This window comes from Sipha flava, unplaced genomic scaffold (genome assembly GCF_003268045.1).
Source record: "Sipha flava isolate LNK unplaced genomic scaffold, YSA_version1 217_pilon_pilon, whole genome shotgun sequence".
NCBI lineage: Eukaryota > Metazoa > Arthropoda > Insecta > Hemiptera > Aphididae > Sipha > Sipha flava.
In genome coordinates this window covers 565,944-589,986 of record NW_020272843.1, presented here as the reverse complement: position 1 = coordinate 589,986, position 24,043 = coordinate 565,944, and the positions used below count along the sequence as shown (strand labels likewise).

At 27.3% G+C, this 24,043-nt stretch overlaps 2 protein-coding genes across 4 annotated transcripts; one reads left to right on the top strand and one right to left on the bottom strand.

The window, feature by feature from the left end:
• Window positions 1-3,745: 3,745 nt before the first annotated feature.
• Window positions 3,746-8,194, bottom strand: LOC112682972. Its single transcript, XM_025553771.1, has 3 exons — window positions 8,104-8,194; window positions 5,024-5,195; window positions 3,746-4,094 (listed from the first exon to the last, which is right to left on the bottom strand). Exons 1-3 carry the CDS (start codon window positions 8,192-8,194, stop codon window positions 3,746-3,748), a joined length of 612 nt encoding a protein of 203 aa, XP_025409556.1.
• On the top strand, window positions 8,039-22,940 carry LOC112682992 (ubiquitin carboxyl-terminal hydrolase 7). 3 transcript variants are annotated; one of them, XM_025553801.1, is made up of 23 exons: window positions 8,039-8,576; window positions 13,176-13,307; window positions 15,141-15,325; window positions 15,401-15,616; window positions 15,777-15,920; window positions 15,976-16,161; window positions 16,227-16,307; window positions 16,388-16,478; window positions 16,757-16,949; window positions 17,016-17,169; window positions 17,228-17,429; window positions 17,545-17,759; window positions 17,814-18,105; window positions 18,189-18,313; window positions 18,381-18,469; window positions 18,529-18,696; window positions 18,757-18,922; window positions 18,991-19,130; window positions 19,194-19,289; window positions 19,366-19,489; window positions 21,525-21,596; window positions 21,654-21,744; window positions 22,745-22,940. In XM_025553801.1, the coding sequence occupies exons 1-23, from the start codon at window positions 8,513-8,515 to the stop codon at window positions 22,846-22,848; spliced, it is 3,330 nt and encodes a 1,109-aa protein (XP_025409586.1). In that variant the 5' UTR covers window positions 8,039-8,512; the 3' UTR covers window positions 22,849-22,940. The 3 variants fall into 3 exon arrangements, with proteins under 3 accessions (XP_025409586.1, XP_025409584.1, XP_025409585.1); XM_025553799.1 differs by having other exon boundaries at window positions 8,041-8,576; window positions 17,228-17,425; window positions 17,538-17,759; XM_025553800.1 differs by having other exon boundaries at window positions 8,042-8,576; window positions 17,228-17,425; window positions 17,538-17,759; window positions 18,760-18,922; window positions 22,745-22,848.
• The last annotated feature ends 1,103 nt before the right edge of the window (window positions 22,941-24,043 follow it).

Genomic DNA, 24,043 nt, shown 5'->3' with positions numbered 1-24,043 from the left:
AAAAATTAAAAAAAATACATATGTTTATTATTTGTTTATATATTATGTGGATATATAATATGTACACACATGATGAAGATTTATTTAATATAGGTATATAGGTACACAAAATGTATAATATATGAAAAAAATATATAGTATATTTAAATGTAATATAATATATAAAAACAGTATTAAAATATAATAATTATATATGTTACGTATGACCGTTTTGCAACGACTACGATATCCTACTAGTTTTGACTGATAAAAATTGTTTTGTCTTGACTGACGGAATAGAGCGTGTTCTATTTTGATAAAACACGATTAATCATGACTAGAATTGACTAAAGAGCAAAAACGTTTTTTTTTTTTTTGACTATGATTTATCAGTCTGCGGGTTTTCACTGAATTACATGAGTTCTATTTTTGATTAGTCAAAATAAAGCTGCCTAATTCTGCTTTAAGCAGTTTTGCTCTTTTGGTGTGTGGTCTGCCTAAGGTGCAATATAAAACAATATAAAAAATGCGAAAAAAAAAGGTGTCTTGTTTTTCTATTGGAGAGTTATTTATTTTAGGAAACCTGAGCTATAAAAATTTTAAATTATGAAATAATCTTTACAAATCTAAAATTGAATTACATAATAATTACAAAAAAATCTTAAATGCACAGTAATACGGTGAACCGAAAAATATTCTACGGTACAAAGCGGAAACGTCGCTCCCATTTTCGTGCTCAATCGTGTGGTTTTTGGGTTATTTTTTGGTTCCTATTGTTTGGTTGCCACCGTGTTCAATCGGGTTCCTGCTATCTGTAAAGCTCGATTTACACTAGCGGTTTCGATTCGGTCCGGTCATGGTCAAATCAACATCGATAGTACGTAATCCAACGGTATCGTACACACTATCGATCACGGTCAGGTCCGGCCGATGCACGATCCAGACCGCCGCGGTCACGAGCTTTTTGATCGAAACCGTTTAGTGTGAATAGTCGCGCTAATCTCGGTCATATCCATTGTTTTGTTTATCTTAAAATAAATAATAATAATAATTATTATTATTATTATTAAATTATTTAATTATTATTATTATTATTATTAAATTATTTAATTACTGTAATTATTAATTATTAAAATTATTATTATTATAATTATTATTTTTATATATAATTTGAAATAAATAAATGATGTAAAATTATAAATTTAAAAAAAATTTGTGAAATGGACAACGAAATTCTAATTGAATTTGTGCGTGAAAATAAAGTTTTTTATGACTTTTCACATAAAAAGTATTGTGATGTAACTTATAAATTCAATTTATGGAAAGAAATTGGGGAAAAACTTCAACAAGGCGAGTTATTTAGTTATTTATTATATATTGAAATTTTAATTCATGCATAATATACATAATAGTTATATCATATACATCAGTAATGTTAAAGTTTACAAAGTTTGTCATACCTAAATTAATTAATACATATAATAACTAATATAAGTAAAAATTTATAAAAATAATATCAATAAACTGTTTTCAATTATGATTTCTTAATCATACATAATGTATGTAAATACACTTTTTTTTCAAATGTATCCGTATTGCCAGGGTGCTGATCCTTCATTTGAATTAAAATAGTCTGTAAACTTTTCTCTTACATTGAATCCTGCAGTTTGGGCATTAATACCGATTGATGGTAAATCATTCAAAATAGTAGTTTGATCTATCTCATCATACGAATTATTTTCTATTAAAAACATTTTATTATTCCGTAAATAATTATGTAAAATACAGGATACTAGAATTATGTTTTCTATGTAACCCGGTTTAGAAGTTATTGTCCTAAAATAAATTCGAAACCGTTGGGCCAAAATTCCAAAATCATTTTCAACAACGCGTCTTCCGCGGCAATGTCTATAATAATAAATTTTTCTTTCTACGGATAAATCATGTCGATGTTGAGGATATGGTCTCATTATGTATGTTTTAGGTGGAAAAGCAGAATCTGCGATAATAACATGTGGCGTAGAAATATGTCATCCAGGCAGTTGTTTAATTAAAGCTAAACTGAAAACTGCGGCGGTGTTCGCCCAACACCAGGGCCGTATTTAAGATTTTGGAGCCCGTGGGCAACAAAATTTTAGCGCCCCTCATTTTGCTTATAATTAAATTTAAAACTATTTGATAAGTAGTACTAATAATACTAATTATAAGGATTTGTGGTATCTAATTTGGTATTTAGATAAATAAAATTAAAAAAAAAAGAAAGAAAAAAATTAGTAAATGCAGTGATTGGTAAATATTATTAATATATTATAATAGGTAAAAAATAACAGAATATAGGTAATATACCAATAAATTATAAAATAAACAAATAAACATAAAATACATAACATACTATTAAATACATTATAATATATAAAATCGTTACTTCAGTTTTTTTTCTTGCTTGTTTTGCTGTAAATGTTTTTTTATCGCATCTGAGTAATATAAGCTCTTTGTATGAGTAGCTTCTATGTTTAGAACTGCAAGACATAGATGATCTTAAATATTTTTTTATTTGATGGAGTGTAGAAAAAGACCTTTCACTTGAACAGTTGGAGGCCAAATTACAAAGGAAAATTCTTAAAGCTACATCAACATATGGAAAATTTGTAACTAATTATTTTTCTTTTATAAATTTATTCATGTCTAATAGCGTTTTAGGAGAGTTGATGGTTAATTTCAATACACTTTAAAAATTAACACATTAATTTTCAAAAGATTCATCTAGATTTTGTTTATAGATCTCATTTTTTTGCATTTGCACGTATTTGTGAAGGGTTTAGTTCATATATTTTTAAAATAAAGCTGTATTTACGGATATAATTAGATATTATACAGTCAGTGGCGTAGTTACGGGGAGGGTGTAAGGGGTTTCCACCCTCCCTACACAAATTTTTTTTATTGATATTTGATTATTATTTATTAATATTTACATATTATAGTAAAATATTTTGATTTTACTATGATTAGGTATATATTAAAAATTGAATAACAAAATAATTTTCATTAAATACGGGACATAATAATAATACCATTTTAAATGTAATATTATGACATATGACCTTGTTTTAAGATATACTAAGAACACTTAAAAACTTACTCTTAAACAACCCCCCCCCCAGAAAAAAATTGTATCTACGCCACTGTATACAGTCATAGCAGATTTCCTTTTGTTGAGTTCAACTGTTAAATTGTCACAATGACATAAAATGTATTGTTTTAAAATTGTTTTGGCTATCAAATGTATGAACAGGATCATTGGATTCATCAAAATGTTTTTTTCGTTTTCTTGGTTTATTTTCAAATTCCGGAATTTTATTACAATCTACATTTTTCTTTTACTGCATCTTCATATGTTTGAAACATTTCTTACTTAAGAAAGAAGCATATTTAACATAAGCAACTAATTAATTATATAATTCTACTACAATCTCAAATTTATTTGAACAGACTGTAATAGTTTACTTGTTTTATTAAATGTATGAAGTACATCGTTCCAAAACTCAGTCATAAATGATGTTTCTAGTCTATTAAGTTGTCGAAGTAGTCTTTCAGCTTCTGACCTTGTAAGTGGTTTCTGTAGTTTATCATGTATCAAATCTATTAATGCTTTTTTCATGCCAGCCCAATTTATTTTCAAACTATGACAAGCATCATCTCGAGTAGACCAACGAGTATCTGATAAACTCTTAAGAGTGAAATTATTGTACTTTTTAATAAGCTCTAGCTATAAGTTATAAGAGAAATAAACATAAAAGTTTTGGGTGAATGAAAAAAAATTGTTTGCTTTTTCGCAACAACTAGCAGCACACATTCCAACGAGAATTAGCGAATGAGTGGAACAGGGAACAAAATCAGCTAAGGAAATAACATCTTTAATTCTTGTTTGGACATCGGAATATATGCCAGACATATTTTTGGCGTTACCATAAGACTGGCCCCTAAGAAAACAAACATTTAAGTCATATTTCTTCAATATGGAAAATATAGCCTCAGTTAACGACTCTACCTTATGCCCAGCATCGTCAATGAATCCAATAAAACGTTCCACTGGTTCTCCATTTGGTAATACATACCTTATAATAAAAGAAAGTTGTTAAATGTGAGTTACATCTGGGGTTGAATCAATACTAATTGAGAAGTATGTTGCCACTTTTACTTCATTAATTATTGTTTCTATTACTTTTTCTGACATTATACTCAGGGGCGCAATTGCAATGAAAAAACTGGGGGTGCTGAAGCCCTTCTATCTTTTTCATGTACCTTAATGGTTATAGACACCCGCAAACCGTACAATTCAACAGTTACTAAAATATTTGGTAAATATATGAATATTTCTAAATTTAAATTATTTACTATAATTTTATATTTTTATTGCACGTATAGCGAATTACCTGTCTATAAACACAAATGTTTTATCACATGATCACTTTTAGATTTTGACTGAAGCAAAGGATATTATGGTTTTATAATGATGTTTGTATTTTATTTGTTTAACACTTTTTCGGATAGAAATACTGGCCCAAAAGTTTTTTCTAGGACTATTTTAGATTTTAAATTGGCATGCGGTGGTACTTTAGATAGGTCATTTTTTAAAATCATAATAGTTTTTCTAGACATGAGGAAAAAAATGTCCTGAAATGATAAAAATACGCTGTAAATAAGACTTTCACATTTCAAATTTTAGTTATTTAGTCATAATTCCAAAAGTAATATGGCTAGAAACTTGAAACTTTTACCCTATAGCAAAGATATTTTTTTTTTCGTATCGCGAAATATTTTTGTATTGTATAAAAATTTATATATTTATACAAAAGAACTCAAAAACTATTATGTTTTTCTATACATAATGAGTACCTAATAAGTATTTAAATGTAAATTAACATTAACACATTTGGGGGTGCTAATTTTGAAAATGGGAGTGCTAAGCACACCCAAGCCCCCCCCCCAAATTGTGCCTATGATTATACTTATGAATTGCTCATAAGTATAAAAAGATAAATACGATGTATTTCCTTTACCTGGATTCCCATATTTACTTATATGCTGAGACAAAAAAGGATCATATTCTGCAACTAATTCCATTGCCATAATAAAATTACCACTATTAGCAATAGAAGATCCATACCTTTCTTCAGTTCCTCTAAATGGTAATCCATGGCTAGCTAATGACTTCACTACAGAACATACTCGAGTTAGCACATTAATCCAATAATTTGTCTTTACTTTTAACTGACGAGTAATTATAGTGTCTATTCTGCTTAAATCAGTTGCCCTACGACAATGGGATATCGACCAGCAGCTCCAGGCAATTATCAACGTCCGAAGCTCATTACAACTACAGTTGTACATTCATTTCTACAGCCACGCGATTCACCTGACGGCAAACTATATACGGACTACTCGATTGACAAAGCACGTATGTACGTACCGTCAATACACCGGCATCGAGTATTTAACGGATTACACGGTCAGGCTCATGACAGAATTCGAGCCACATTCTCGCTCATCAAGTCGAGATACTGCTGGCCGGACATGAACCGCAAAATAACTCACTGGACCCGATACTGCAAACCATGCCAACGTGCACAGACACAAGACGACCAGTATTACGCCTTTCGCTCCATCCGAGCGACGTTTCAAGCACATCCACATCGATCTGGTTAGTCCACTATCTCCGTCCAAGGGATTTAAGTATTTACTCACTGGCTAGACGTATAGCCGCTGGAAAATATATCCGCATGCGTAGTCGCTCACCTATTAACGTCAAACTGGATAGCACGTTTCGGTGTACCCGATACGATCATTACTGATCAAGGTCGACAGTTCGAGTCGGACCTATTCCAGTCGCCTACATCCACATTCAGTATAGCTTATTCGAGAACCTCTTCATACCACCTACAAACTAACGGCATGCGTCGAGCGTTTTCAATATATCAATATATTCAATAATCGGCCCCCTCCAAAATGAAAACCTCTATACGCCACTGTATCTAAATAATATATTATAATTTTATTTTAGCTATTAAATAATAATGTTCAATTTCGTTATAATTTTTTTTGTTATTGAGATGTTTAGTTTCAACTATAGTGTAATGTACTATGTATACATTATTTTTTCATTCGTATATTATAGTTACTACGTATTTACAACTATAACCATGAAGAAATTAATTGAAGTAATATGAATCACGTGTGAGTCGCAAAATTTCGAATTGGAAAAATTTGCGAAACAGCATTAGCAACCAAATGTATTCAGCCATCCAGTATATACGCTCCGCTTATATTTGTTACTATCATTTGCTATGTCTATGTTGATGTTAAATTAAAAAGTGTTAAATAAAATATCAGTAATAACGTAATAAGTATTCTTGATAAAGTTATTAATCTAACTCTAAAATCCTTACATCCTAATATTGTGTAACCGTGTTGAACTCATAACTCGACACATTACACTAGTTGGTTTTGATAATTCATACTTAAACTTATTAGTCATTTATATAGATATTATATAATGAATTTTTATGTTTAAGATGTTTGTGAATTGTATTGTTAATACTCAATACAAAATTTAGTAAATAGCCTTTGTGTGATAAATTTTGATAAAGTCTGGTTTATGAAATGTTCAAATAGGTAATTGGGTAAATATAGATATAAATAAACATTAATAAAACCCATCTTAACATATTAGATTAGTTATTGCTGTTTTGATTATTTTTTCAAATATATCTTGTATGTATAATGATTTATTTACTGAAAATGGTTGAAGCCCAAAAAAATGTAAAATTCGTATGTAGTATGTTCAAATTTTGAATAGTTAGATTCATAACTCATATTATTATAGTGATTTGATATAATATATTGATAACAGCCTAACATTAACGAATGGATCTTCGCAGGAAAAAATTTTTTGTGACCGTATATAATATTGCCTACATTTAGCCCCTTTTTTGCAGCTATTAAAATGTGATAACATTGATAAAACGATAACATCATTTTTATTATAATAGTTTTATATATATTGCTAAATTTAAATTAAAATAGTTAAATAAATTTAATAAAACACAATTAGAAAAAAAAACACAATATCGTAGTTTAAAAATACACAATTCATTGCGAATACTTCATGCGAAATATAATACAAATGTTATAATTAGGTTTAATATTTTGTATTTTTATAATAAAAGCCTACCTAACTGTTTAAAGTTTAAACCATAGGTCCCATCAACACAGATTTAGTCATTTCTAAATACAAAAATCATCTCTTCCTAAATTTGTGGCAAAATTATCTTGCACAGTATTTAAAATACTAAATTGGATTATTAATAGATTTTACTATTTGGCTCATAACACTCTTACTATGATATAAACATTTTAATGTTGTTTCTTCTACAGAATCGTGGACATCATTTAATACCCTTTGAATAGGAACCAGTATAGATGGTAGTATAGTATTATATAAAATAAAATCAGCTACCTGCCAATTCCGCTCTATCAGCTGTAGTAAACCTTAATTAACCAATTTCATTTTGGTGCCATAATTGAGTATTGCTGTATCTTACAATTAATTCATTGTTCTTGTTTAATAAAGATTAAAATATGGCACTTTGAAATTAGAGTTATGAAAAAATATGAGAGTAATGAAATATAATATTTTTATTACTTTTGAATATTACCTTTTAAATGACGATCGTAAGTGAATATTGTGTTTTTTTTTCGAATTGTGTATTATTAAATTTATTTAACTAGTATTGTATTTAACTATTTAAATTTAAATTTAGCAATATATAAAATTATTATAATAAAAATTATGTTATCGTTTTATCAATGTTATCACATTTTGATAGCTGCAAAAACGAAGCTAAATGTAGGCAATATTAAATACGGACACAAAAAATTTTTCCTGTGGAGATTCATTCGTTAACATTATGATAGTGGTGAATAAATTACGCGCATATGCAGAATGCATAAGGTACATTCCTGTGTTTAGATTACTTTATAGTTTAGACGCTCCTCATTCTCCCTAGACGTGTGTCGTCGTGTCATTATCATCGTCAACATTCAGTGATACTCCATGATTCATACCAACGTTTGGGACGCACTGCTCGTTTCCGTTGCCCCGTCCATGTGACCGGCTTGATGTACTGAGCGGTGTTGTTTCTCCGCACACGGCCATTTTGTTTGTTATTCCTTTCCCGTATCGTCGTGTAATTCGTATATCTGTTGCCGCCACCGCGAAATCCAAACGACCCCTTTCATTCACGATTTGGATGTTTAATCATCCGACTTGGTTCCAGCACCACATTGTCTGGACGATCGTGTACAATATAGGCTCATACCACTGTGGTTGACGGCCGCAGAAATTGGGCGTGCACTGAGTAAACCAGTCAAGTTCGTTTTGGCCGAGAAAAATTCGGAAAACAAGCGCAGTGCCATACCGTTCGGCAGACGGAAGAGGAGAAAAAAGTCTAAAACGAGTCCTGTGCCCTGTATTATGAACCACATGGTCGAACGGGACAGTGAAAATGACGTTCCGGAGGAAATGGATATCTCGGAAGGTAATCGACGATGAGAAAGGGATGCTCTGTGGCGCGGTTGCCGCCGTCCCACGTCGTCAAGACGGTTATTCGTTTTTTATAATACGACAAAACGATTACTTGCGAGTTATTGTTTTTATACGGTTCATGCGCATCAGACTTTTTTCATTTGTTATGCTTTCGTCCCCGTAGTGTTACTTCTGTCGCTCTGTAATTAACTTTGCACTGTTTATATTACTGTTATCTACTGCGTGAGTGTAATTAGGATTCAGCTGTATTTTATTTTGATTTATTTAAAGTATTTCGTATTATACTGTTGCTACGTGGTTTGATAGCGTTTTAACTTTTCAAAGGTCGTATTTACAATATTTTACAGTTGATATACTCTAGACCAACTTAAAAATACCTTCATTGAATGATAACCTATCAAAAAAAAAAAAAAAAAAAAATCCAACAATCTTTTAAAGGTTTTTTTAAATGTTAAAGGGTTATAATAATTATTCAAAATTCATCCTGACCATTTGTTTTTTTACAGATATTTTGTAATTTGAATTTGATAAAAGCCTGTTAAGTTATGAATGCCTAATATTTTTAAAATAAACTATTGATTAATATCTGTGGTACATTTTGAACATTTTTTAAAATATTAATATAAAAGCCAAAAGTTATTTGCAAATTTTTCATTTCTTATTTAATTTATACTACAAAGTATTTTATTAACATTCATGTAGGATTTAATTAATATGTTATAACTGTGTTAATGGACAATAATAATGAGTTATTTTTGACTGTTACCATTATGATGACTTCGGAAACTATTGGTATAATTTTATGAAAGATGATAAAGATTTAAATAAATGGTAGGGTACGTTTATAACTATATGAACATTGTATCTTTGATGTTTGTGAAAACATTTATTGTATTTTCAGACATGATCTATGTCTAACATTCATTAAAAGTGAATCTATTTTTCTAAAAAATAAATAATTGCTCAAATTATTTAACATGTTCTATATATTACGACTAGCCGACCCGTCACAGCTTCGCCCGTGATTGGTTGTTTATTTTGCCTTCGGACCATGATATGTAGAATTTTTTATTCAAATATTATTGTTATTATTGTTTAATGTGATCAGCAAGTAAATATAAAAAAACGGTTAATGAAAACGGATTGAAATTTTTCTAGCGTTATAAATGATAAAAATAAATACAGATAAAAAAGAAATAATTTATGGTTGATAAAGAATTTGATTGAAGTTGATGAAGAATAAAAAAGAAAAAAAAAAGAATTAAAATAAGAATTTTATAATACTTCTGATTATATGATGCTTTTTGTTATATTTCCTGTTGAAATTAAAATCATAAGATGATTCGGGTCCCCAGTTCGAGAAAATACCACGTATATATGCCCATGTGAGAAGCACTCTGTACGAAGATCTATGCCAACATACTTGAATGTTTGACCTTGCGCTTTGTTTATGGTAATGGCAAAAGAAACTTTAACCGGGAATTGAAGTTGTTTGGAAGAAAACGGGAATTCTTGGAATAAATGCAATTTCTCCTTTCACTGGCCCTGTAAGAATTACGGCTTCTATATTATTTCGCAACGATTTTATTTGTAATCTTGTACCGTTACATAAGTTCGGTGGTTGAAGATTACGTAATAATGTAATTGGAGCACCAATTTTTAATTTTAGCTTATGAGGAGGAAATCCCGAAGGAGAAAGAGAATTGAGAAATTCTTGTGGATAATGAATAGCATCATCTGTTGATGTAATTGTATCAATAGATAGATATTCACTTGAGTGTCCATCGAATTTTAGAAGGATGATATCATTAATTTTTCCTGCTGTTACATTTCTCGGAGAGATAATAGCTCTTTCACATAACCACTGATAAGATTTATTGGACAGATTAAAAATGTCAGGATAAACTGTAGAAATCAACTCTTCCACGTTATTGACCACCCGTCCAATCGTGTGATTGACAGAAATGTAACCATTTTCATTTTCTAAAGTTCCATTTCCAATTTTCAACAACTGTGCTGGAAAAGTATCGTCCCCTCCACATAAATAAACTCTCATGTTTGTTCGCAAATAAAGTTTTTCAACATAGTTCCATATAGGGGAAGATTTTAAGCAAGCATTAACGACATCAGCTCGAGTACCTTTAGGGATTACTGGTAAAGTTTGACGGAAATCACCATGCCACCCATAAACTCATTATTACACCTTTCAGAAATCATTTTTGCCATCAAATCTACGACTTATTGGCTGAATAATGTTTTGTAATAATGTAGATGATTTAGACTTGTTTCTCTAACCATAAACCTATAAGAATAAAATTGCATGCAGGAGACAGTTTTTGTTCGATTTTGGTTATTTTTCTGTAAAATATTAATGTGATAACCGTCTTCGCCTCTAGTATACATCAATAGACATTGCAGTGCATCATAAGATCTATTCAATTCGGAAACTCGACTCAAGTGTCCACTCCGACCGTGCAGAACTATATCTCTGGGACCTTTATCTTCATTAACTAATAATACAGCTACTTCATCGATGGTAGGTGCATTATATTGACCTCTGTGTTCATCTTGAGGAACTCTGTCAGCATGAATAATTAACTTAAAGTTTTGCCACTCATCAAAAGACCTCGACTCCAGATTAGATCTGAAGCTGTGTATGAGGTGATTATTTTCACGCAAAACTGTTTGCAATGATTCAATGAGACCTCTTTTTAAATTTGGAATTATATTTGTTCGAATAGATATTTGATCCGATTCTGACATAAAATACATTTGTAAAAATTTAGCATTATTTCCAATTTCGGGTAATAAACTACCTATTAAATGATGCACTTGACCCTGAATTTTAAAAAAGGGCATGAAGTTCCCTTCAGCTATTTCGTTTGCTCCAAATTATGTAATTTGAAACAGAGTATTATACCGTCTAGAATTATCAAAGAAATGTTTTGATAGATGGTGAGAATTATCAATTAAACTTTTAATTAGGTCTGGAAGATCCTTAAATTGGTGTAAAACAACTTTACCGTCAGCGCAGCAAAGTCTATGGGTTTCATCTTTCCATTTTTTTGCATGGCACTTAGGACATAATATAGTCATTCGTCCAATTTGAAGCGCTTTAATATTTAAATAATCAATCTCGTATTGATATACGCACAATATAGGTACAATTGTTTTTAATTTTTTATGAACTTTTATGAACTTTTTTACTGACAAAAGTGGTACTAAAACCTTCAGCAGAGTGTCGGGTTTCAGCCAAAAAAAATTTCAGCCAAATCGGTTTAGTATATTTCTCGGTTGAAGGAAAACCCTTACAATTTTATATATAGTATAGATAGATTATTTGCTAATTAATATTAATGTTAGTAAATTATTACAAATACTTAACTTAAAAATGAATGAACTAATATAAACATAAATAGTAAAATTCTTTGTGTCTTTGTTCATCAAATTTATCTGTTATGATTTTCATAATCATTCTTAAAAGTATTGTATTTTGGTTTTGTATGATCATCATTTCAATATATTACACACAGTATTGTAGTATCCTAATGAAATGTTTGATAAAAAAAATCAGTAGTGGTTCAGAAAAGTTGTTTTGTGGTTCTTTGCTTATAATACCAATTTATATAACATTAAAATTAATCAAATTGCTAACTATGAAAAACTAAAATCATTAAATATAAGAATATTAGTTTTTGGTGTTTTCTTTTTAAAATCTTTAAATTTAAATCTTAAAAATTAAATTGAAAGTATCCTCCTTCAATTCCAGACATAATTTGCATTGTACTATACTTCAATATATTAAAAAAAAAAAAAAAAATTACTCATCCATATCAAAAGAAGCCATATATAATACAAAAAAATAATTGTTTATTTTAATGTTATGTAGGATATATATATTTTTTTGTATTCAATATAATTAATTTTGTGTTATCTATTTAATAGATAATATTGTGGTGTTAATATTTTAAAATAAATAATTTGAATATTTAATGGAATTGTGCAGCGGTTCCTTAACCTGTAGCCTGTGGCCCCTTATTAGTTGTAGCAACTTATCATCTAATTTTTTGTAGCATTATCAACATGGACAGGTGTTATTAGTTTATGATAAAATTAGCTATTATAATAATAGTTTTACCTTATAAACTTAGTGGAGGAAGGCTGTTGTGGCTTATTGTATGATTATTTTTGCAGTGATCCCTGTCACAAAATGTTAAGAAGTGCTGAGTAGGGTAAACTATATCAACTTATTATAGTATTAGTATATTATAGTAATGTAAGTTTAATACAAAACCTATTAAATTTATTTCTCCTTTTGGGTCCAACATTTTTCTAATTAACATGGTTTTTATAACAAGTTAAATTAATATTTTTATTTGATTTTGATGTTCACTTGCTTTGTGAATGTACTTTTAGAAAATAATGTGCTATATGATATGATTTTATTAAAATATATTTTTCTTTTTCTTTGCTTAACATGTATCAAATGTATTTGTTTACCAATATTACCAATATTTAAAATGTAATACAAAAAATCAAGAAAAAAACAAAACCCGTTATTATTAAAAGGTTATATTTTATTTATTTTTAGTCCTCACTAATGAGGTATTGAATGTGCCTTTGATGTTAAGAGAAACTCGAGAGATGCCAATGAATACTGATTTAGTAGATGAGGTACCTGAGGGCATTCCCATTGCTTCGAATGATGTAGAAATGGAAGAAGGTAATTATTTGTTAATTTATGAACAATGATAATAACTTAATTGTAGATTTGTATTTAATAACTGTATGCTTGTTAAGTTGAACTGTAATTTGTGTTAATTTAAACCAATCTTCACAATAATATAATAGATATTAATTTTTTTTTTCAAAATTAAATTTATCATAATATTATACTTGCACAATATCTGTTAATTATCCTATTTTATACTTCATTAATATTATTTTAAGCATGATTCAGAAGTTAAAACACTAATGTAGTTTATATTTAGCGCTAGAAATGGGAAAATATGCAAAATAAAACTAAAAAAAAAAAAACAATTATCAATATAGTTGTTTTTGAAATATTATATTTATTTATTTATTTAAATTCTGTTATTAACAATTATTAATCTCTACAAAGTTGTATTTTTAAAATTTTTTTTTATTAATTGATAAAATTAGAGAATTCCAATCTCCTAAATGATTAGGAATAGTGGAGATAAATAAATTCTAAGCGGAACTGTATTAATTCTAGATCTTGTTTTAGATATTTATTCAGAGAAAATTAATTATAAAATAAATTTAATTATACAGTTTTTTTTTTCGTTATTACATGAAAATATGTCTAAAAATAATAAATATGCAAAAGCTGACAAAATAAATGTTTGTATAACATGAGGTTCATATGAAACAAATTTACATCATAGTATATTCTAAGATTTACTAAAAATGTATATGCAATTAAAGATAAAACTTTCTAGTCTTGATTATTAGTTATAACTAGGGAACGGATTTATATGTAATAAAAATACAGAAATATGTACATATATATGTAAGTATAATTTATAAAATATGTGCTAAAAACATCCAAATATGTGGGGAAAAAAAAATTTAAAAAAAAGTGATTATTATTATTAAATTATCAAAAAGATTTGTTGCATTGAATTATTAAAATATCTTGTAAATTATCAAATGTTAAATGTCTCCTATTAGGTATCAAAATACTTTTAAAGCGGCTAAATTATCGTTTCACATCAACCGATGTATTAAAAGCATATTTCAAGTGCATACTATCAGAAGGCGATAATTCCAAATTTTTAAAAGGTTGTCTACCATTTATTATGTCATTGATTGTTTTAAAATCAATATTGCCTGGAATTTTTTTCTGTAACAGCATGAATTTTCTTTTTTACGACATCTATTGGTCCGCTTACGAGTTTTAATCGCTGATTCAACAATTTGCATACTATCATTTGGTGAAGTATTTTTTATTAATAATTTTGTTAAATTATTTTTAATTAAAATTAAATTATTTTCAATGTTTCATTTTGCATAATATTTTGAGCTTTGCCAGTAGAGATAAAAGTTTCTGGATATAATTTTTAAATAATTTCTTGTATTTTCGTACGAAGAAGACGCATGAATGATGAAATGATAAAAATATGTTTAAAAATATTTAAAAATTAGTGAAATATGTAAAAATATGTAATTATACCAAAATATGTAAAACTATGTAAAATAAAAGTATCATAATTTTAATAGGAATGATTTAAATCATAAACATTTCTTATCGAATCTTAAATACCTCGTTTTAATAAAAATATGCATTTACATATAAATCCGTTCCCTAGTTATAACCAACTTTTCTCAGGTGGATGCTAAGTTAAAAATATATGATACACCTATAGATTTACTGTACATTTATTCATACCTATATGATGATAGTTTTTTATTTATAAATATTACCTTTATTAAAAAAAAAGTTGAAATATTTTTATTTTTGAAGTTAATATTATTCAGACTACAATAATGTAAGAAATAATAAAGCATTAATGATACTTTTTTTTTTTTTTAGATAATGCACGACCTGAAGCCACTTTTAGGTATGCAATTGAAAATTTTAGTAAATCTAAAGAACAAAGACTATCGCCTCCTTGTTATGTACGTGATCTTCCTTGGAAAATTATGATCATGCATAGAGTAAGCCAAGATAATCGATCAGCAAAACCGGCTCAACCTTCTGTTGGGTTTTTTCTTCAAGTATGTAATATTTAGCTTAACATTACATTTATATTAATATTATAAATTATTCATTGCTACATTTTTTTATATTAGTGTAATGGTGATTCAGAAAATACTTCTTGGAGTGTCAATGCTAGTGCCGAACTTCGTGTAATATCACAAAAAGAAGGTATAGCGAATATTGAGCGTAAAATTCAACATTTGTTTTATCCCAAGGAGAATGATTGGGGATTTAGCTTTTTCATGTCTTGGGATGATATAATTGATGAAACTAAAGGATTCATTAAAAATGATGTTGTTATATTTGAAGTAAGTTAAATATTTGTTTGGAAAAATTTCCAATTTTCATTTAGCATGACTTACAAAAAATGTCACTGATAAAAATATTTGATTTATTTAAATTATTTAATAAATTATATTTTTAAATGAATGTTTAAATATTTAACAATTTAATATTTCTTTATAATAGGTTTCTGTAACAGCTGATGCACCTCATGGTGTTAGTTGGGATTCGAAAAAACATACTGGTTATGTGGGTTTGAAAAACCAAGGTGCAACTTGTTATATGAACTCATTATTACAAGCATTATATTTTACTAATCAGCTACGCAAAGTAAATAAAATAATTTTATATTTTTCACATTTCTGATTCCAATATTTATTTTTAGGCTGTATATAAAATGCCCACTGAAAGTGATGATAGCAATAAAAGTGTTGCTTTGGCGTTGCAACGAGTATTTCATGAGCTTCAGTTCTATGATAAGCCTGTTGGTACAAAAAAGTTAACTAAGAGCTTTGGATGGGAAACACTTGATTCATTTATGCAACATGATGTTCAAGAATTTTTGAGAGTTGTATGTGAATTATTCTAAATAAAATAAAATAAATGTTTAATTGTGTTTATTGATTTTTATTGAAGTTGCTTGACAAATTGGAAAATAAAATGAAAGGAACGTGTGTTGAAGGAACAATACCAAAGTTATTCGAGGGTAAAATGATTGTAAGTTATTTTTTTACTTTCAAATACATTAATAATATTTTATTTATATAAAATAATTATCAATTACCATGTATTTTTAGTCATATATAAACTGTAAAAATGTGGATTACACTTCTAAGCGGACAGAAACATTTTATGATATCCAGCTTAATATTAAAGGGAAAAAAAACAGTAAGTAATTCAAAACTATAATTTATTGTATTATTCAATTTTAAGTTATATTAAATTTAGTATATATTTAATTTATTATTCATCATGCAAAATGTAATTTGAAAATACTATATTAACAACTAGAAGAACAATTATCTTATAATTGTAAAATAATTTTTGGGCATTGATTTTTTCAAATAATTTTTTTAATATTTCCTATGAATATTAAAAAAAAAAAAAAAAAAAAATGAAAATAATATACAATAATTTTTAATTTTGTGTCACATATCACTTTTTAGTTTACGAGTCATTTAAAGATTATATTCAAGTTGAGATACTAGATGGAGATAATAGATATGATGCTGGTGAATATGGCTTACAAGATGCTGAAAAGGGTGTCATATTTGCTTCGTTTCCTCCTGTATTTTATTTACACCTTATGCGATTTCAATATGATCCAGTTACAGACAGTTCTGTGAAATTCAATGATAGGTAAAAACCAAATTTATAATTAGTTTTAGAATATTTATATCTTATATTTTAAAATATTTGTTTTAGATTTGAATTTTATGATAAAATCAATTTAGATGAGTATTTAAAAGTAAAGGAACAAACTCCAGCTGATTATATATTACATGCTGTACTTGTTCATAGTGGAGATAACCACGGTGGACATTATGTTGTATTCATTAATCCTAAAGGAGATGGCAAAGTATTTCTACAATCAATATTTTTTTATATTACCTATTAACAAATTAATTTAATTTAAGTGGTGTAAATTTGACGATGATGTTGTATCAAGATGTCCTAAAGAAGAAGCAATTGAACATAATTTTGGTGGTAATGACGGTGATGAGAACATGATGCCAATAAAACAATGTACAAATGCTTATATGTTAGTTTATATACGTGATTCTGAACTTAAAAATGTTCTTCAAGAAGTGACTATCAATGACATACCAAAAGAAGTAGGTATAATAGCTAATACTATCCTCAAACAATCTTGTCCAATTAAGCTAAAAAATCTAATACAATATGCTGTATTTAGGGTATTATGTTGATGATTTTGTATGTGTTTAGTTGGTAGAACGATTGCAAGATGAGAAACGTATTGAAACTATACGCCGAAAAGAACGAAATGATTTGCATATATACACCAATGTACAAGTGGTCTTAGAAGACTGTTTTGATAGTTATTTAGGATTAGACTTGTTTGATTTAGATCAGTCTGCTGTCCGTACAGTCAAAGTAAAAAAGACAAATACTTTGAAAGAAGTACATAAATTGTTGGCAGACACTTTTGTAAGTTACATTTAAATATTTTCAAAACAATTGTAAATTATAAATTTTTTTTAGAAATATCATTCTAATCAAATTAGAATTTGGCCTCTAATTACTAGTAAGCATGATTCTTTAAGACCTACATATCTTGATATGGAAGCAAATGCTTTAAAAACTATTCAAGATTTACAAGACAGTTCAGCAACTACTTGGAATATTTGGCTAGAGTTAGTTGAGCCAAGCATGAATTCATTATTACCATTTGATAGAAATAATCAGTCTTTGATTTTTTTTAAACTGTTTATACCCGAAGAAAGGCTATTAGTTTATTGTGGTTACTATTTTGTGACGTATGAAACAACAATAGGTAAGTGTTAACTTTCAAATAATAAAACATTATTATTATTTTTTTAAATAAAACTAAGTCAAGTTTTGTTTATATTTTTCTAGATTCTCTTATGAATATCATGAACAAACGAGCTGGTTTTGATGAGAACACAAAACTTGCAGTTTATAAAGAAACTAACAAAAATGAAGTAGAAAAAATTACTAAACCTGAAGATCCAATCTGCGAAGTATGAATACTAATGATATAATTTTTTTTAATTATTATTATTAAGTCTAACATATTTTTAATTCAAGATTATGCAGACTTCAACATATGGTGAAATATTAATTTATCAAAAAGAAGAACTTATAAGAAATTATCTTAGTGTTATTGATCATTTTAAGTATATTTTCAATGAAAAAAAAGTATATATTTATGGCTATTAATTTAAAATCTTTTTAGGAATATTTGTTCTCAAGCATATGTAACATTTTGTGATAAACTTATTCCTAATGATCCCGGGTTTACCTTGGGATTACCTGGATGGACATCGTACCCTGATTTATTACAAGCAGTTGCTGAAAGAGTAGCTGTCGACCAAAGAAAATTACAGATTTATTTAAGTATTAAGTATGTATAGAGTTTTCATTAGTACATTTTATTTTCTTGTATTCATATTCCTTGTTTTAGCAGCGGTCAAAAAGAATGTCCTGGTGAGCCAATTGGGTACTCTTATGGTGGACAAATTCGTGACCTAATTTCTAATAATAGCTATGGAAAAAGGTATCCCAAGAAATTCTTTTATCAAGAAATGCACATGCCTGTTGATGAGTTAGAAAGCAAGAAACCTGTCAAAGTAAGTTAAGTGGAGTATTCTTTAAATATGATTCTCTATTATTTACAGTTTTATGATTTATTTTATAGATTGTTTGGTGTGGTCCAAAAATAAAAGATGAAAGGGAAATAATCTTATATTTAAATAAGAATGATGGATCAAGTGCTCATTTTTATGAAGTATTACGTGACAGTGTAGAATTATCACCTGAAGGATCTGGACAATTTAGGTAAGAAATTTAAAAATAAATTATCTTTCTTAGAATAAATATTATATTAAAATAAATTTATAGAACAGTAGAAATCATATCTGCTAAAATATCTAAATGGTTCAATCCTGGAGTAAGAATTCCTGAAGCTAATTCATCATTTCCGTCCAAATATTATAGGTTTGTTATAAAATATAATTACATTTATGTGCCCATTATTTTATTAATTTTAATTTTAATTTATAAATGTAAATAGAATAGAAGAAATACCCAAAAATGAGATGGAACTTAGTGAAAATGAATTATTAGTTCCTGTAAATCATTTCTCTAAAGAAGTATATTCTACATTTGGTACTCCTTTTTTAATTAAAATTATACATGTAAGTAAAGAATTAAAATTAATAATATTGAATTATATAGATTTAAAAAAACTTAGTAAGATATTATAAGATATTAGTATACTATCAAACAGCTAGCTGTTTTAGACCATTTTACTCATAAGTGTGGATTTGTTTTAAATTAATAGTTGGTATTAAATCATGTATGCCTTCTAACCAGTGGTGTGCAGTGTATTTTATGTTGTAAGTGGCAAAATAAAACTTCAAATTAAATCTTATTGAAACATATTTTATTAACCACAAATATTTAATAATATAATAACAATAATTAATAACCAATATATCCATATGGTAGAATAAAAATGCATTGAAAAAGATAACTCTATACCCAATAACAAAATTGGAATTAAATTTCCTTAAATATTTTTAAGTTCTTGAAAAACAAAGCTTTTAACTCAAAAGCACTGGTGACACATTTGACTAATGAGTAGGGAACGGATTTATATGTAATAAAAATACAGAAATATGTACATATATATGTAAGTATAATTTATAAAATAAGTGCTAAAAACATCCAAATATGTAGGAAAATAATGTAATTAAAAAAAAAAAAATTTAATTATTAAATTATTAAAGTGTTTGTTGCATTGAATTATTACAATATTTTTTAATTATCAAATATTAATGTTGCCTATGAGATCTGAAAATATTTTTAAAACGGCTAAATGATCGTTCCACATCAACCTACATTGGTTGATTAAAGCATATTTGAAGCGCATTATATCAGAGGGAAATAATTCCAAATTTTTAGAAAGGTGTCTGCCACTCATTATGTCTCTCATTATTGAAAATCAATATAGCCTGGAATTTTTTTCTGTAACAGCATGAATTTTCTTTTTTACAACATCTATTGGTCCGCTTACGAGTTCTCATTTTGCAATCGTTGATTCGACAATTTAGATACTTTCATTTAAGGACATATTTTTGTTTCTAATTTTGTAAATGTATGTGCAATAAAACTAAAATTCACTGAGATGAAAATTTAATTAGTTTTTAATGTTTCATTTTGCATAATATTTTGAGCTTTTCTAATAGCGATAGAAGTTACTGGATCTAAATTTGAAATAATTTCTTGTACTTATGTACAAAGAACACGTATGAATGATGAAATGATAAAATATGTTTAAAAATATTTACAAATAAGTAAAATATGTAAAATAAAAATAGCATCATGTTAATAGGAATAATTTAAATTATGAACATTTCTTATCGAATCTTAAATATATCTTTTTAATAAAAAATATGTATTTACATAGAAATCCGTTCTCTACTAATAACTAATTTTAGTCATTATTAGTAATGATTAATCCCGTTAACTAACCAGGCTATGCCGCTGTCTGTAAGTATTTAATATCCAAAATCACTTATGTCCATAAGCAACTACTCATTTATATTATCTTCATCGCAATCCCCATATGCGTGTACTTGGTTTATACACTCCTGTATTTTACCTATTTCAACATTTAATTTCATGTTTTGGGTGTCCTCAGCTTGCTTCGGTAACTTATTTTACGACTTACCTTAAGTGCAATTTTTTATACATTTCCATGCTTCAATTAGCATGGAGCAGTAGTCCTATTTACAAGTTATTAAAAGTTATTAAAAAACCAAACTTTTTTTTTTGTCTGGTTAATTGGAAGTTCGGATAATCTGAGCTCTACTATATTTATATATTTTATACGCATTGAACTGAACATTAACTATCAATACTTGTTTATTATTTATAAATATTATGTTGGTTATGGAGAGTAAACAAAAAAAAAAAATATATAAAAGGTTAAAATCATAAAATAAGTTTTCTAAATTTCAAAATATGCCCTTAATACATTTTTTCATCTCATTTATTGGAATGTAATTAAATTTCTCTTATTAGCTTAGCATAAATAACAGTCACAAATACCAGAAATAATATGAAATTACATAGAAATTTTTTCTACTTTTAAATAAATATTATATTTATTAAGTTTTAATAATTTTTTTTATTTTTTTTTTTTTTTATTTATTTTTTTTTTTTTAGGAAGAAACTTTAGCAGATGTAAAAGAACGAATTGTTAACAAGACTGGAATTCCAGATAAAGAGCTGGAAAAAGTAAAATAATTTTTCTGGCTTGAAAAATATCTTTTTTAATTACATTTTCTATTTTAGTATAAATTTGCAATTTGTCAAGGAGTAAGAGCTACTTTTATACCGGATTCTCATGTTATGAACTTGCAAGATTTCAAAACACCTCCAACCTGTAAGTTTACATTATTTCTAATTTTTAAATTTTGAGTATATAGTTTGTCCAGCGAAATAGCCACAGCACGACCAACATTTTTTTCATTATTGTGCATTCCTTCTTTGCGCCCTGCCATAGATTTTTCCACTGAGACCGCTTTGATAATAACAAGACTGGATGAACTAGATGGCGCTACTAGCGGCAACAATTCTAGACCATCTGTTAAAAGCGCTGTATCAGCGTCCGAGTGCTGGGGCCCGTTACTCTGTCATACTCCTATTAGTATTTATGTTACACATACGTTCTCTCGCACTACAGGTTTTTTTTTTTTGTAATTTGTATTGTTTTTTTTATATTATGAAATTACCACAGGTGTTTTTGAAAATAATATTTATTCATTGAATAATAAATTATAATAATATTATCATGAACGATACTGAAAGAAGAGAGATCCTCTTACAGTAATAAATGGATACAAAGTTGGAATAACTTAGGTATTATAAATATATTAATATTTTGGTGTACTGTTTATCAACTAAGGAAAAATGAATTTAAAAATTAAAAAATATATATATATATTAATACATTAATCATGAAGTCCATTGTGGTTTTATCCCATAAATAAGGATGCTCTTCATGATTTTTAATTTTTAACTATTTTAATTTAAACATTAAAATTAAATTCACGTAGAACATTTGATAATTAATAACAACAATGTACAAAAATCATGCGATTACTAGTTGACAGTATGGTAGTTATTACCAATATATGTAATATTACATACACGATAGAAGTTTCTGTCACATTGTCGAGTATTTACTGTTAATTATCTAACTGAGCTCGATAGCTAACAGTTGACAGTGTGGCAGTAGTTGCCATTATATTTACACGGAAGTAGTTTCTTGACAATCACTGTCCTGACTGTGACTGTCGTCATGTAAACCCGGCTTTAATTAAATTTTCATTGTACTTAGATGTATTAATTTTTAATTATTTATATAAAATTATTGTTTTCAGCTCAAGGACAATGTAATCGACCGTGGTTGGGCATGGAACATCCCAACAAAACTAAACGCACACGATTAAATTATTTAGAAAAAGCTATTAAAATCTATAATTAATATTTATATATTCAAGTTAATTAATTTGAATAATTGTTTAATTAAATACTGTGTGTGATAGTAATTATGTCAAGGTGATATACCTATTTTAATTATGTGTTTTTGTGTTTAATTAAAATTGCTATTATATTTATAAATAATTCTGCTTGATTTTAAAACAAAAATGTTTTAAAGGGTACTTATTGTATATTTATTTTTATTTTACAGATGATATTATGGACAATATATAAGTTATATATATATATATATATATATATATATATATATATATATATTTATATAATTGTGTAATATTTAAAATTCAATTTTAGTGTAAATTATTTATGAAACCTTGCCTCAAGAAATTTATAATGATTTAAAATGTTGCTAACTTTATTATAACATACATAAATTTAAATGTAGAATAACATAGCCTTTAATACACCATAAATGTGAACATAGCCTATGATACACTATGAACGTGAATTAGTGGCGGATTTACATAAATTTTAATGAACTATTGTCTCCTCGCAAATTAGGTTTACTGAATTTTTTTTTTAATCCTAAAGGTAAATCCAGTCTTAAGTTAATATAATAAAATACTTGATCAGTTTTTTAAACAAAAAAGATACCTCAAGTTGAAAAAATGATTAAGAAATGTTAAAAAATTACCATAATAATTATATAAAATTTTTAATTTGAATTGAAAACCAAGTATAGTGCCTCATTTAGATGTAAATCCGTTACTGTTATGGGTAACAGATTTGGATAATACCATTACTAAAAACCATGTTGGATAAATTTAAAATTTTAGAATCAATTTTATTAATTATTTTAATTTTTAAAGGCAATGTAATTGTGTAAATAAATTCAATTATTTGTTTTTATATGTTTTTCGTTCTTTCATTTTTCAATGATACTACTAACAAAATTATATTTAGAATTAAATCTTTAGAAATATAATTTGTTTTTATTTTTTATCATTACCTAATTCTAATAAAATATTTATTTACAAGCCATCAAAAACTTAAATGTATTTTTAGTGATTAAATCTCTGGCATTTCAGGAAGTTCAGCAAACTATCATTGTTTAATGATTTTTCAAACTTTTATAATTTTACCACAATTTGAATTTATTAAAGAATACTTGCTTCTTAGTTAAATAAATCTTTATTAGTTACAATCTATTAAGTTATAAATATTAATTAAAATAAAAT

Coding starts and splice junctions, on each gene's coding strand:
- LOC112682992 (XM_025553799.1), top strand. CDS start 8,513: ATGAACCACATGGTCGAACGGGACAGTGAAAATGACGTTCCGGAGGAA. Junction 13,308..15,140: donor TGATGTAGAAATGGAAGAAG/GTAATTATTTGT, acceptor TTTTTTTTTTAG/ATAATGCACGACCTGAAGCC. Junction 15,326..15,400: donor CTGTTGGGTTTTTTCTTCAA/GTATGTAATATT, acceptor TTTTTATATTAG/TGTAATGGTGATTCAGAAAA.
- LOC112682972 (XM_025553771.1), bottom strand. CDS start 8,194: ATGGCCGTGTGCGGAGAAACAACACCGCTCAGTACATCAAGCCGGTCA. Junction 5,196..8,103: donor GCAGTGCGTCCCAAACGTTG/GTATGAATCATG, acceptor TATGTTCTGTAG/TGAAGTCATTAGCTAGCCAT. Junction 4,095..5,023: donor CCAGGTAAAGGAAATACATC/GTATTTATCTTT, acceptor TTTTATTATAAG/GTATGTATTACCAAATGGAG.